The 15283-nt window shown below is 36.0% G+C and overlaps 1 protein-coding gene across 1 annotated transcript; it reads right to left on the reverse strand.

Annotated features, from left to right (window-relative positions):
• Nucleotides 1-2578: 2578 nt before the first annotated feature.
• LOC121413642 (coiled-coil domain-containing protein 81-like) lies at nucleotides 2579-14612 on the reverse strand. Its single transcript, XM_041606551.1, has 12 exons — nucleotides 14301-14612; nucleotides 12939-13000; nucleotides 12210-12366; nucleotides 11251-11507; nucleotides 10084-10163; nucleotides 9249-9415; nucleotides 8198-8637; nucleotides 7303-7410; nucleotides 6260-6429; nucleotides 5761-5839; nucleotides 3575-3801; nucleotides 2579-2967 (listed from the first exon to the last, which is right to left on the reverse strand). Exons 1-12 carry the CDS (start codon nucleotides 14377-14379, stop codon nucleotides 2703-2705), a joined length of 2091 nt encoding a protein of 696 aa, XP_041462485.1. The 5' UTR covers nucleotides 14380-14612; the 3' UTR covers nucleotides 2579-2702.
• Between the last annotated feature and the right edge of the window lie 671 nt (nucleotides 14613-15283).

The raw sequence follows: 15283 nt of genomic DNA on the forward strand, positions 1-15283 counted from the left end.
ACATAGGTGATTAATATTGCTCCACATGAAAAACGTTACGAGTAGGTGTAGGGCGATTACATTTGGCATTTTTCCAAATGATGTAAAGGCTTATCTGTGACGTTATTAATGACCCACCATCCTGAACATAACATATGAATGCTAATAACTAGATGAGCTTTTCCGGATGCAAGAAAGGCAAAAAGCCCTTCAAATACCACTCCCGGAACAATATGAGGAGAGTGCAGTTTCAGGATGCTTTGTTCGTTGACCAATCATGCTGCCCTGGAGAAACACTTTTACAAATACTTGAGCCACAGGGTACAAACCTTTCTTTAAATGGATTCATATACAACCTAAATATATGTAACATATATTGCAAAGTGAAATGTTGATCATTTTCAATCAACAAAATATTCCTAAGTGTACAAGTTCATACCAAGTAAGGCTGACGGATTAAAAGACACCAAACTTTAATTGTTCGAAAAATAGGTCATTTTATCTAGTGAAATTTTTTCCAAAGATTAATATGTAAATACATTTAGGCACCCAGTAATACGAGATCATGTAAGAACCAAATCAGATAGAATGTTTGAATCGGTGAGATTTGAATCAGTGATCTCCTGTACCACTAGTACCCAACCACCAAGCCACTCCTGGTCCAAAGCTGTAAGACAAATACCTCAGCTCCTCTAATTTTATTCTTATTTGTTAATTATTCATTAGTCCACCATGGACAATAGAATGTAATGTTAAAGACTTCCTGGAAATAGTTGAAACTTCTGATAAAAACTTTAACATAACTTTGCAAAGATTCTGCAAAGAGCTATATATTCAACCCATTGAATACACGCCCCATTTCTAGTACTATACAGAAGTTAAGAAATTTCTGGAGCCATTGTTTAACGGATTCAACAAGTAATAGCAAAGTTCCAAAATAGTATCCTCCATATGACTTGAATAATAGCATGTGCACTTGATCTTCACAACTCAAAGTTTACTGTGCCCCAGGGGCCTGTTGCAGAAAGAGTTGCAATCAATTGCAACTCTAAAAATCAAGCGCAACTTGATTTTCAACCAATCAACAGCGCGCATTTGGGACTTGCGATTGATTTTTTGACTTGCGTTTAAACGCAACTCTTTCTGCAACGGGCCCCTGAACATACAAAATAGACAGTAGTATTTTTTACATCAATGTCCTATCAAGTCCACTGGAGCGTTGCAAGATACTTGCAATCGATTGCAAGTCAATTTGGGATCAATATCAATCATCAGTCTGGTAATTAATTGCAAATGTTGCACTTGATTGCTAGTCTGCTTCTTCAATCAAGTAGTAAAAAACAATTTAATCTGGTTACAACTAATAATATCAATTGTAAATTGGCATCAGAAATGTAAAATTGATCACAAATATTTCTCACAACACCCACAGTGACCCTGTTATAAAATTAATGCAATTGTTGCATGATCAAATCTAAATTTAAGGCTATGGAGAACCATGTACTATTAGTTACAATTGATTGCAAATATTGATTGTATCTCTTTGTATTCAAGGAACATGTCAGTTATATTCACTTCTTCAGAAATATATTTTCTCACACTATACTGACCAGATAAAAGAAGCCTCTTCTTACAAAAAATCTACAAGGTGAAGAAAATACTTTGCCTCATTTTTCATAAATAACTGTTCAATTACCAATCTGAATGCATGATTTAATAGCAAAGATGACCACTCTTTCTGTTTCATAATCAAATTTACAAAAAGCATACTTTTAAATACACATTACTATGAATAATTCATTCATTACTGCATAATTTCATATAATATCACATAATAACTCACAAATATTTCATTTCAATGTTTCATCTCAAAATAACCTGATTATAACCACTTTAATTTGTTTAATGATGGCACACACTCTTTGTTCACATTTTATTTGTTCTGCAAAAGTATTGGCTTTCTATCCACATATGCATAGTCCAACAATATTAACCATTTCAGTTTTTTTAAGACACTTGGAAGTTATTTTGCATAGAACTGCCATCTCTATCCAGGCATCAAGCAAAATTCAACACCAGCATTTTGAAAAGTACCATTCAAGGTACAAGAAAAAAGACTGACCATAGAAACAGATCAAGGCATGTTGATATTCAAATCTAAATATTTGTATTCCTAATTCATAACTACTTGCATAGAAGTATATATCTCACACTCAATAAGGGATGACAGAGTTCCAGCTCTACATTTGTACAATTTAACAATTTATTCATATTTATATAGCACTTCTATTTCAATGTAATATGTCCAATTCAAAATTAAGAGAATATAAACACTTAACTTATTGTGAAATCACAACAAATGTCCATACAGAATATGGTGTGCATGATCCCGAAATGTGCCACATCCAACTTTCCCTCTTTTTTTAAATAAAAATCTGTGACAAAACTTTACCTTTTACCTTTTATATTCATATCACTAAAGAATTATTTTATCATTTTCAAATTATAAATTTTAACATTATTCATATTACTGTATAATCAATTATCATTTCCTGATTATCCCATTATCAGATCAATTCACTATGATTTTTACATTGTGTGTGTGTGTGCTTAAAAATCAAATCATTTAGATGTGCTTTGTTTTTTTTAATGGAATGAGTATCATTACACAGCAATAAAGAGGACCATTTCAATAATTTTGTTATGGAATCTACCAAATATTACTACATAATTAGACGAGAGCCGGGGATGTATCTGGATTCGCTCCATATGTTGGATTCGCCGCAGTTCTTCAGCGTTCGCAGGCACTGCTCACATCGGTGGTACTGGTCGCACTGCTCGTGGAGAAGGATGCCGGGGCTCTGGAGTTTGAGCATCTGCTCCTCCTCCCGACTTTTCTTGAGGGCCGATGCCTCCTTCCACGTATCCTCCAGGGATTTCCTCGTCTGGAATGCCTGCTCAAAGCGAGCCGCACGGTCAGCAATCAATCTACACAAAAGAAAAAAAAAATGTATCAAATATGATTCAGTGGCAGGGAAAATCTAGTTAACAGAAACATACTCAGCCTTCCAACCTGAAAGATTTTTAAAAAATAGGGCTGATTTTGCTCAAAAATAGGAAAAGAAATTGCATTTCCTGCAGACTGCACAGGAAAACTATTCTTAAACAACAGGAAAATTCAATCTCCACAAGAGATTTGAATGGTAAAACTTCAGATCTTTTTTCTCCAAAAGTCAAAATGAATGAAAAGCCTTCATAAATGTATGCATGGGACAACTCATTAAAAGCATATCTTGATTGGGAATTGCGAAAGGTCCAAGTCAATGCTAATATAATAAGAAGCCAAAAATGTCAACATTTTGTTAACGTTTTTACGCTTCTTATATTTACTGTGTCCCTTTTCTCAGCTTTAATAGTGATGAAAACTATTCTAATAATTAGTACCTGTCCTACAAAGTTACAAATAGATTGAGCACCAAATGTGCAATCAAATTGAATCTCTACTGTTTGAGATTTAAGATACAGCTGGCTATCCATAGCTAAGCCACAACTTTAGACATGAAAACCAAGTTCAGAAAACAGGCCCGTAACTTACTCTCTACGAGTCTTCTCCAGCATGTCTGTCTCTTCATTCTGGGTCTTGACATGGTTAGACAGGTTGGTCTTTCGCCTGTTCTCTACCGCCGAGATCTGCTCCTGAAAGACCTCAATGGCTCGCCGCCTCCGTTCGGCAAGCTGCTCGTTGGTGGCATCAAACTTGCCAAAGATAGGCTCCTTGGAGTCGGGTACCGCACCGGGCAATGGTAGAGGCTTGAAACGCACCTAGAGAGAGAGGGAGAGAAAAAAAAGGGTTTTTATAGAAATAGTAATCATATCTTTATTGAAGATGAAACCTGGTATTTCATGATAAAGGTGGACAAAAATTCATTGATTTAGGAGTTGAATTTGAATACTACCGTCAAATATTTTGCCAGCACTTTAACCCTAATAGTACAATTTTGATTTGTTACAAGATTTTAAAGATGTACAATGAGGTCCTTCATACTGAATTCTTATTAAGCAAGGATATTTCCTACAAAATCTATTAAATAAAAAAGATTCAAATGATTTGGATATTCATTAAAATCGTGAACAGAAATTAGGCAAAATTTATAATCATATTGGTTAATGATGTTTAGCAATGAAATTTAGGGTCATCTATTACTTTGCTTGGCGGATAATTTGAAGAAAATATGGAACAGTTAATGTACATACTAGAACTAATCATACAATACAGCCACACAATTGAAAGTGTTACATGGTTGCATATGAAACTGAAGGATATGAGAAGCATGCAATCAGAAGAAATATTAGCAGTGCAATGTTATATATTAGTGGGTAATTTTTAAAGATTCTACCATGCGATGGTTGGGCATCTTCAGCCGCAGGGGCTCCGTCTTGGAGAACGGCCGGATAGTCTTGGGCGTCGGCAGTGTCAGAGGGCTCATCTTGCCCGTCTGAAGGCGTGGGTCTGCGCTGCAGCACACCCTCGGAGGAATGCCCTCTTCCTTAGAATGAACCCCTTCCCCGTACCCCTCGCAGCAGGCCTCCTCCCGGGGGCTGAGACATCCCTCCCGGTCCGCTTCTACCACAAGGGTGTAGTTCGCTTCCTCTAGCATTTCCAAGGCACGTTTGATCTTGATCTGATATATTCACGTAACCATTTTTTGCATTTTTCCAGTGTTGGATAGTTTATTGTTGATATGGATTCCATAAATGGAAGGAATATTGAAAACATCAAGTGCCCCAAATGGGTTTGAGTGCATGTGTCCAAAATAATTTTATTAATGTTATGGGATGGATTAGTCATAATATTTGACATAAGTTGGTTAAAGATTGAAGGGTATATAGATCAGAATTGACCAATCGAATTGTAATATTGTGTTTTATGGAATGAGAGTGATTTTTAATTTTCATTTGTTTTGGAGGAGTGGGACGACACACAATTATAAACAATTCAGCAAGATATGAATTAGTTTTTGATGGGTGCAATGAGAAAAGAAAGAGGAGAAACAGAGAAAAGGGGGAAATAGGAAATAGAACAGACATGAGATTAACAAATAACTTTGTGCAGTCATATTAAAGAAAGAGTTAAAAGAAGTCTGCTTTACAATATTTTAGAGTAACATAAAAAAAATAAAGATTTTAATCAGCTGGAGATATCAAAATAGATACATGTATGATAGAAAAGAAAAGGATGTATCCTACAGCGAAACATAACATTCTAACCAGAAGAGGAAAAAAAAAGTTGATGGGATTGATGATTATAAGATGCCAGAGTTATAACACAAAGAGATTGATATTGGTTTATATTGACAGGAGAAGGAAATACCACAAAACCCAAGAAAGAAGTTAGTATGGTTGATAGGGGGGGGGAGGTGCATAAAACATCATATTGAAAAAAAAATAGGTCTTTCACCAAAAAAATTCAGGAACCCATTTCATAAAACCTGTTACAATGACAAAATTGCAATAACAGGAATACATAAAGCTAATGAAAGCAATCATTTTCTTGGCTAATTGTAAACTTGTTGCAGAAATTGTAAAATTATTATCGTAACAAGTCTTTTATGAAACGGAGCCCTGATGAAATATACAGATGAAAAAGTAAATTACAGCAAATTAGACTTTACATTAGAAGAAAAGGGATGTCATTGTGGTGAATAACAGCAAAATTCCATGAGATACAATGACACAGTGAAGAGATGAAGGTGAAAGTTATGCATGAGGTCGATTACATACCTGAGCTGAGAGTGCCCTCTTGTACATATCGGTTTGTTCCATCTTATCTCTGAGGTATCTCTCCCTCTGTGCTGAAAGCCTGTTAAGATTAAGCATGAATATTTAAAAAAAATATGAATTAAGGTCCATTTGTTCACCATTCTTGACTGATCTAGAGCTGTATATGGCCCCAGTTCACAAACAATGGTTTTGGAAGTGAGGTTTTGAAACAATGATCTATTCAAATTTTCATGCAGTAGATTTTGAGCATACTTTGGAAAAGATCGTAAAGTGAAACTGAATGTGATTTTGTCAAAGGGAGCTACATCCATGCAAGACAGTGCTGTGATTTGAGATGATTTATTTAAATGAATTCACCTAAAATACTTTCTCATTTGCATGAACTGCAGCATCCTGATGACTTTGGAACACTTCAAATTTACAAAAGAGCCTACAGTCAAGATTCGGAGTCCCCTGTAACTGGCGAGGGAATATCTGGAATGAGAAACTGTTCACTTACTCTTCTGCCAGTTGCACTTGTTCTAGCCTCTCCAGGAAGTCTGTGTCTTGCTTGCGTTTGACCCTGTCAGTGGCTTTAGCTTCTACCTGAGATCCAAGATGAGCAGCATACTCCTCCTGCTTCAGGAAGCGTGGCGGAGTCCGGGCACGGTTTTGGAATACGTACGATCTCTGTAGGGTACACACAGAGGAAGGGAGATGATAGATTAATTTAGATCCAAGTAAAAAAAATGAATAATAATGAAGATAACACAAGTGATGCATTGATGAGAAAGGAGAAGGATTTCAATGATTTTATACTCATAGGCCCGTATTCTGTAGGTGGGTTTAACTTAAACTCAGGTTTGAAATTGTGGTTCAAGTATGGATAGCCAATTGTTACTTCAATCACTAACAGTAGAGATTTCAGCTCATTTGGCTCTCAAATTATTCATAATCATCTAGGAAGTATAAAAAGATGATTGTCTTCACCATCGATGAATCAGGAAAGAGCACAGTAAACATAAGAAACATACAACTTACTTAAAATTTTGACACTTTTGGCTTTCCATAATTTTAGCACAGAGTTAGACCATGGTCTAAGTTAAGCCTGAGTGTCACCTCTGTCAACTCGAAAAGAAAATCCAAACTGGCATTGATAAACCCATGACATCACAGCCATTTCATTGTGATGTCACAAGTTGTGATTCATATCATGCAGTGTGACGAGTAGCTTTAGACAATCATTTTGAAGTTCAAGTAACTTCTTAAAGTCTCTGATTGATCACAGATGTTTCCGGACTGGACATGATTTAACAAATTTTGTGGCAGCTGTCATATTTTTGATGCCTCATAATAAAGATTAAATAGTTAAAATATTGATGAGCCACTACTGTTTCTAAGCACATATATATCGTATTTTAGGTGTGGACAATGATGTTTTTGCGCTTTGTTTAGCCTTTAATCATGCTTCACATAATCATAACAATTCATCAAAGCTGTCTTTCTAGGCACATGTTCATAAACTAAGTACATACCAATATTGACATAAGAGGCACAACTTACATGAAATTCGGTGGATCTTTCCTTCTGCTTGTTCTTAATTGCCTCACTAACACCAAGATTAAAGGCTGCTATCTTCTGGGAATGATGCTTATTAGACATATTCTGAGCCTAAAGAATAAAAAAAAGATGATAATATTACTCTGCCTTCACATCGCGATTGATTGATGTCCTCTAGATCATGTTGTCATCAGCTGTGGCATGTCCACACATCTTTTCCACTCCCTGAGGAACATTGCTACAAGAATATCTAAGCTGTTGTGATGGAAGTCTACTGCTACCTCGGTTATCAGATTCTGGCCTGCCAGCACAAGATGCATGCACTTTCTTCACTCCCTGAGGAGCATTATACCATTAGCTTCCAGGTTCAAAAGATTGATTTGACTGGAAAAGTTGTTGAACTGATTATACTTATAGCTGCCATTACTAGACCACTCAATCTTTGCTTTTCAACTGGGAGTAATAATATCATTATCATGGGGACACATCCTTTGTCTGGTGACATCATTTCTATATAACATGACTTGAAAATCATAAGAATGAAACATGTATTAAAATTAAGCTTCATTCTCATATTATTGCTTATGCACTCTATAATATCTGCTTAGTTGGTTCATAATATGCATCTCACTTTTGTATGATTTTTGCTTGTCAATTGGACACTTCCGACCTCAATGAGCTTGTTAGATGTGATTTTTTTATTCTATCTGATATGCTTCAAATATAAAGTACATCTATTTTTAATTCATTTAATTTGAGGTACACATAATTTCAAAGTACGCCGCTTATAATTTATTAATAGCCGACTACTGAGAAAGCAACTTCACATTCTTTGTGCTCCAAAGGCACAGTGCAACTTCTGATTTGGGTTTTGATTACATCTATCACAGATTCTTACCTGATCTCTGAGAATAGATTCTGTGTCTTTCAAATGCTGAAACTGTTGCAACAACCGATCTTGCTCCTGTTCCTTCCTCTTCCTCTCAGCCTCGAACGATACAGGTACATTGCGCACCGCCCTCTGGTGGCAGAGATAGCACAGTTCCTGTCCTGCTTTCTCATGGGCATGCGAGCAAGAGGCGGATCTGGACCTCTCCATCGCCTCGGCTTCATTTGCGAGGGATTCTCGGATCTCTGCAGGGGAGCGTGGAGGAGGGAGTTCCCCCTTGGGGGATGGGGGCTTGCCTGGAGGGGGTGACGGGGTGCCTTTCAGGCCTCTGGGTTGAGGGGGTGGGGACGGGGCAAGGTCATCTAGGAGGCTTAAGCTGGTTGCCTTGGCCGTGGGGATTAGTTGCCGGGATGAGGGCCGCACCGGTGTGGCCGGTTTCTTGGGAGCTTCTACGGATAAAAAGAATAAATAAATGACTTATGAGTGAACATTTGTTTAAAGTCATTCTCATGGATCAGTTCATAGTAAACTATGACACATTTCAAGAAAAAAAAGATAAAAGCAGAGACAGTACAGGTCTAGAAGGAATGGCTGCATGCATTGTAAAACCAATATTTAAATATTACTTTTATAGAGATTTATCACTTAAATTGGACAACTTTTAAAATATCTAAATAAGAATTTTGACCCCATTCAATTGAACAGAAATCTGTAAATGCTGATCTTAATTTGAAATAGCTGATACTTAAAGAAAACTTTGAAGAATTTACTCAAAGTTGAATTACCACTTCAAAAATGTCAAGCTTTTAAAAGTATATTCTGTACATATTGTATAGCGATTCTAGATCCTCTACTATAAGCTTGATTATCATTCTCTGCACCATATGGTGGCCAAAATGATCACTACTAGCTTGATAGGTTTCCAGTATTTTAACATGGAAGATATCTGTAGGGCTTCACAAAAATATGTTTCTAAACACTGCAAAATAGTACCCCAGTATTAACACAGCTACCCTGTTCAGGCAGTCAAGGAATCAAGGAATTATTGCCATAATCTTACCATCTTCTATTTCTCTACCAAGCCCCTCATCTTCCTGTTCCGGGGCATCACCAAGGCGCGACTCTCCACGTTCGTCAACCTCTCTGACCTCTTCGATGGCGGGCATCTGACGCTCTTTATCCTCGTTCTCAAAACTGAATCCATCCTTGCCTGCACCCTGAGTGATTCTGGTATGAAGAGAAGCACACAAGGTTATTCAAGAGATCCGGGGGAAAAGATACACAGGGACTAGGGGCGATTTCACCCCCGAAATGCTCAAAATAGCCCTGGAAACTGGAATAAGGAGCCGTAGAAAATCCCTATTCATTGCACTGTAAAGCTTATAAAATGTTGTAGTTAGACAAAAATTCCTGAAAAGTAGCCCCCCCCCAAAAAAAATAAATAAATAAATTAAACCTTTAAAAATCACAAGGCATGTCTTTCAGCAGGGATCTCATGGATGCTAGCCTCATGAGAATTGTACATGAAGTCTTTTGGGGATGGAAAATATATTTTGGGAAGACAAAACAGTGTATTCAAATTTTCTGCATGTTTATAATACAAATTTTGGGGGAAAATATTTTTCATTTAAAAAATTGCAGCCCTTCCCCCAAATATACTAATGATGAATCATTAAAGAAATGTAGATTAATAAATAGAATAATTTAAAAAGAATTTTTTTTATATAAATATCTATAGTAGCGGGCATAATTTTTCATATTTTTACGCTCCATAAAAAGATATAATAAATTCTACATTTAATCCTAACTTTACATGTACGTCTGTGACCATCCATGTAAGAAAAGTTACCATCATTAATCAATGTAAACTTAAATTGATTAAACATTAAACTTACTTTGGTAGAACAACTGTACCACCTGTGGCTGGTCTGAAAACACTGGCCCTCGATAACACAGAGTCTGCTGTATCAGGCCGCTGGAACAAAAAAACGAAAAAGAAAACAAATTTATTTAACATGTTTATGTGAAACATCCTTAATCTAAGCCTTACTACACAAGTAATAATTGAGGAACAGAAACATGCCAGTATTGCCACCCCCCCAAAAAAAAAAAAATTATAATAATTGCTCCAAACATATTCTGCTAATCCATGTTCATATACATATCATACCTCAATTTTTTTTCAATACATGTATAAGAATTTGAAGATTGCTTAGAAAAAGATGAATTTTCGAAATGGCAACAATTGCAACCTCATACTGCCTAAAACTGTCTCCTCATTCCTGTAGACAATCCTTTTCAGACACACATGTAATTGAAAAGTCTAGGTTTTTCTAAACTGACCCAAAAATGTTTACATTATTCCAGAAACAAATACATGTGTACAAGGTTTTAATACCCTAGCAATGTTATAACACATAAATGCCATGGACAGTATTGATAATTCCTGGATGTATACATGTACCAACAATACTGTATTAACCTTGAGACTAATTTGTAGATTGCAATGAAAATAGAAATGCCATTGTTTTGGAAGTCATATTAGTAAATGGCAATGAAATATCTCAATGCCAACAGTTTATTAATTCAGGCCTTCTGCTCCAGCTGCCATGGCAACCGCATCAATTCATCAATTATGATTCTGCCATTGATTATCATTATACCCCCATTGCTCTCTTGACAACAATCGATACGGTTGAGGGAAAATGACCTTCAATTTCTGTATTTCATTTGACAATGGACTTTCTAATGAGGACGATGCTTGTTGAAGGTTTGGATTCATAATATACAATTGATAATTGGAAAATACTGGTCCTCATCAGCAGCATTCTGGTTTTGTTGTAGTAACATGCGCTCAGAGCAACATTTTCATAGTTACTTCTTGCCAATTGCTGTGTATATGATATGAATTTTATTTCCTATTACTCCTTGTAGCTTTTTGAGGGTATGCGCATCATAATCAAGAAATAAACTGATGGCATGCATAAATATATAAATTTGGGGGATTTACTAAAACTATAAACTAAGCTTTAAAATTTAGTTATTAATTATCTGTCACTTACATTTCTGAGAGCTTCAACTAGACGGCCAGAACCATCCATCATATTGAGGAAATCCTTATAAAACTTCATCTTGACTTTGCTATCACGGATTGTCAGACGCCCGATGCCGGTAAAGGTGAATTCTACATTCTTCTTAGACTGGACGCAACGAGAAAGCGCCTGAAGAACTTCGCGAACACATCCCTCTACAGTGTCGCGATCAAAGGGGCTCTCGTTGGAAAGTGTTGCAAAGTTGAGTTGAACGATGGGGACTTGACCTAAACATGGCGAGGAACATGAAACAAAATTATTTTTATTTGTTTTCATCTTGCAAAACAAGGGTATTACATATCATACATCTTAATTACAAATATAATTATAATACATAGTAGAAACAAATTGTTTCAAACATATTTTCAATCTGTACTTGAATTCACATTCAGAATCATTAATTCAAGAAATTATACATCAACAGATTTTTTTTTTTTTTTTAAAGACACCGAAGTGTACTTTGACAACCAATAAAGCAATTTCCTCACTGCTCTTCCAATTCCATTGATCTTTTTTTTTCATAAAGTAATATTGATGAAAATTATATTTTTTCAGAGATTGTATTTTGTTTCATTGAATCTTTATTGACATGTAACTCCTTTTTTCTGAAATGTTAGCCTCAAGTGGTATCATTTCCATGTCAAGTTTTGGACAACATTTCGAAATTTCAGAAAGTTTACACAAGTCCGTATTCCGTAACATGTAGGCCTAATCAGATTTTTGAAAATTACTGAAATAAGCATGCATTGCTCCAGCTATTATACCTCCAGCCAAAATAAAAAAAGCATTCTTTTTCACCATCATCACCATCCTAAACTGAAGATCTAAAATGGAAAATATCTCCTAAAACCTTTGGGTACAGTAATGTATGGATGTAGCATGTTCAACAAGTTGCAATATATGACTATCAAAAAGACAGAACTTTATACCTGAGGTGAAATGTTTAGTGTAACTGAGTCCATGTGTCTGCGCAAACTTCTCTGAGAGTACAAAGACAGGCCTCTGGATGAGGATAAATTTATTATTTCCAATATCAATCTTCTTCTGGGTAAAGGTGAATGTCCCAAGAGCATGGATTTGAACTCCCTGTAATAAAATGAAGTGTGGAAAAAAAGGTAAAGACAAGTAAAAACTGACACAAATTTCATCTATAGGCTACATGTACCACCTACATGTATTCCATCCAAAGCACATTTTTTCTATCTTCAACAAAGACATAGTTTACTTGAATTTATCTGTTTAACATACATGTATCAATTCAGTTAAAATATACATTATGTCAATTCATTTAGACTTTAAAAGTTTGTTCTTAGTTTGAGGTAAAGCTCTTTACCTCAGCAAACATAATGTACTACGCCTAATAGAAAATTAATTTGAGATTTTTATTTTAGAAATCAGGATGCTTTTAAGAACACATGCAGATTTAACAATAAGACTTGGACATTGTTACCATGGCTTTATCCTGGCAGCATTAATGAAAATTATGACATGGCTGCATGGGATTCGAAGCCCCTGCCCTTTGTTTCAAAGTCAGGATATCAATCCACTGGGCTACAATGCTCCACAATAAGACTACTGAATTCATTTGTAGTATGAACTAGGCTTACTCAATTATATCAATTGTTTATATACAGATGAATCTGAACAAAAATTCTCACCTTTTGCTGGGCCATGTGCCGCTCCACAAAGTTGGCAACATTTTCCCACACACTCACAATATCTGCAAGAAAGATTTTAAAAAAAACTCATTTGATTTCACCAGATTATCAAATCAGGTCAGGTAAAGAAAATTCTATCCTGGTTTGATGATACCATCCTGAATTAAGCACTATCCTGGTTTAGCTAACTTCAGTGCCATGCCAGCATACTAATATTACATGGTTATAGTGTCTAAATCAGCCTATTATATCTACGGTGAACATGTACAGTACTTCTACTTCTATGACAATACTCAGTAGGACAAGAACACAAGGGAAGAGAAAACATGGACAATGACATCAAATGAGTGGAATACAGGTGACTTTACAATTTGGTCTAGATCTAAGTCAAAAAAATGTGAGACTAACATTAGGTCTAATTGATATTACCCATGCCATGAACTGGTTTAAATCATCAATTCAGTGCCAGTGAGTGGGGCGACACTCAGAATTACGCTATGACCACAAAATTTACACAATATGCAGAATGACTTTAAAAAGCTGATTCAAGATGGTGGAAATATATTGAATTTCTGGCATTTCATGTGACAGACTCAAAATGCTGCCTTTCACATCACAATCCCTGAATTATGTGTAAAGTGAATGGGTGCACAGACATGGGCCACCATTTTTGTTTTGTTCAATCTTAAAAGAAATGGCTGAGGTTTTTTTTAATAAAATCATAATTTCTCCCAGAATTGAGATTTTTGGCACATTTATACTAGTATTCAAGAATATTAGGAACATTATTAAATGAAATTTTCTGTGGAACAAAAAGAAATTTAGCTTTAATCTTAGGTTAAATTATTAGGTGTGCAGACATGGCCATGGGCCCCCATCATACACAGAATGACAGATTATAAGTCAGAAGTTTGCTTTCAGACTTTCATTTCACTTTGTTTCACAGACACTGTGACACAACATTCACAAGCCTCAATTTTCACTTCATCATCACTTTCACTCAGCAGGGCCTTATTCTAATATTTATCATCATCAATAGCAATAAACCACTTGGTAAAAAGGTGATTTTATTTCAATTTTCTCAAGAAAAACATCCCATCATCGAGCATCACATTAAAATCCCTGACCGGTTTTCCTCAGTTCTAATATTTATCATCATCAATAGCAATAAACCACTTGGTAAAAAGGTGATTTTATTTCAATTTTCTCAAGAAAAACATCCCATCATCGAGCATCACATTAAAATCCCTGACCGGTTTTCCTCAGTCACACTCACAGTCACAGTCACATATATATATACACACAGCGACTGACAGAGATCCACCTGCCCAACAACTCCCCGCGCGAAATATCGCGACTTACCATCATCGGAGAGTTTGGGAATCGTTGAAAACTTGTGTCGTTTGGCATCTGAAACCAGTTCTGAAAGTACCTCCGTCATTTTGGTTATTTTCCTTCTTGTTTCCTCGGTTTATATATTGCCCATGAAGTATGATATTCCTATTTTACTCGTAGTTTGACCGGTTTAAATTCACGTTGAATTGAGTTTCGTGCATCGTATGTAAATTCATGGGATCGTACATTCGCATAGAGCCTAGCCGCATCCCATGCAGTTTACGTGTACTGCTATAACAATAGAGCGTTACCATGGTCGCCCAAGCAGCCGACACACACACCAATACATACGAGTGACATGTAAACATTGTTTCGGAGCCTGCCTACAGTTGGCGCTGTGTTCATTTCGTTCCACAGAGATACGATCTTTCGTTCGGCATAGCATAGCACACACTCTCTGGGCGTGCTGTTAGTATGTCAAGAATTTTCAGTAATTTTATTTTTACATCATGAATAATATGCATCAGTTAAATTTCAAGAATTTTGGAGCGAGACAACATTTCTATAGGGCGTTTCCTATATCATAGCATAAATATTAAAATTTGAATAGAACACAAAATATGAAAGGGGCATTGAAGCAACTAATAAAAAAATAAAAAAAATACTAACGAACTAAATAACTGATGAATGAATGAATAGATGCACGTACATATTATTGATAAAACAGTTTGTCGCATCTGTATCAAAATTCGCTACACGTATGTAGGATATCTTACTTCCGTAATCCTATTTACAAGGGCGTCCAACCCGCAAATCACAATAAGGCGATTCGGAGGGGGAGGGGGTGATGGTCAGGAGGCTTAAACCTATTATTTGCGAATTTTAGATTAATCCTATTGTGAAAATGCAACTTTCAGGACCCGCTCGCCGTTTGACAAGTTGCACTTATTAATTTCGGTGTGTGCACTGTGCAGGCAGGAGTATTTTTTTATTTTTCTTATTTCAACTGT

This window comes from Lytechinus variegatus, chromosome 4 (genome assembly GCF_018143015.1).
Source record: "Lytechinus variegatus isolate NC3 chromosome 4, Lvar_3.0, whole genome shotgun sequence".
Taxonomy (NCBI): domain Eukaryota; kingdom Metazoa; phylum Echinodermata; class Echinoidea; order Temnopleuroida; family Toxopneustidae; genus Lytechinus; species Lytechinus variegatus.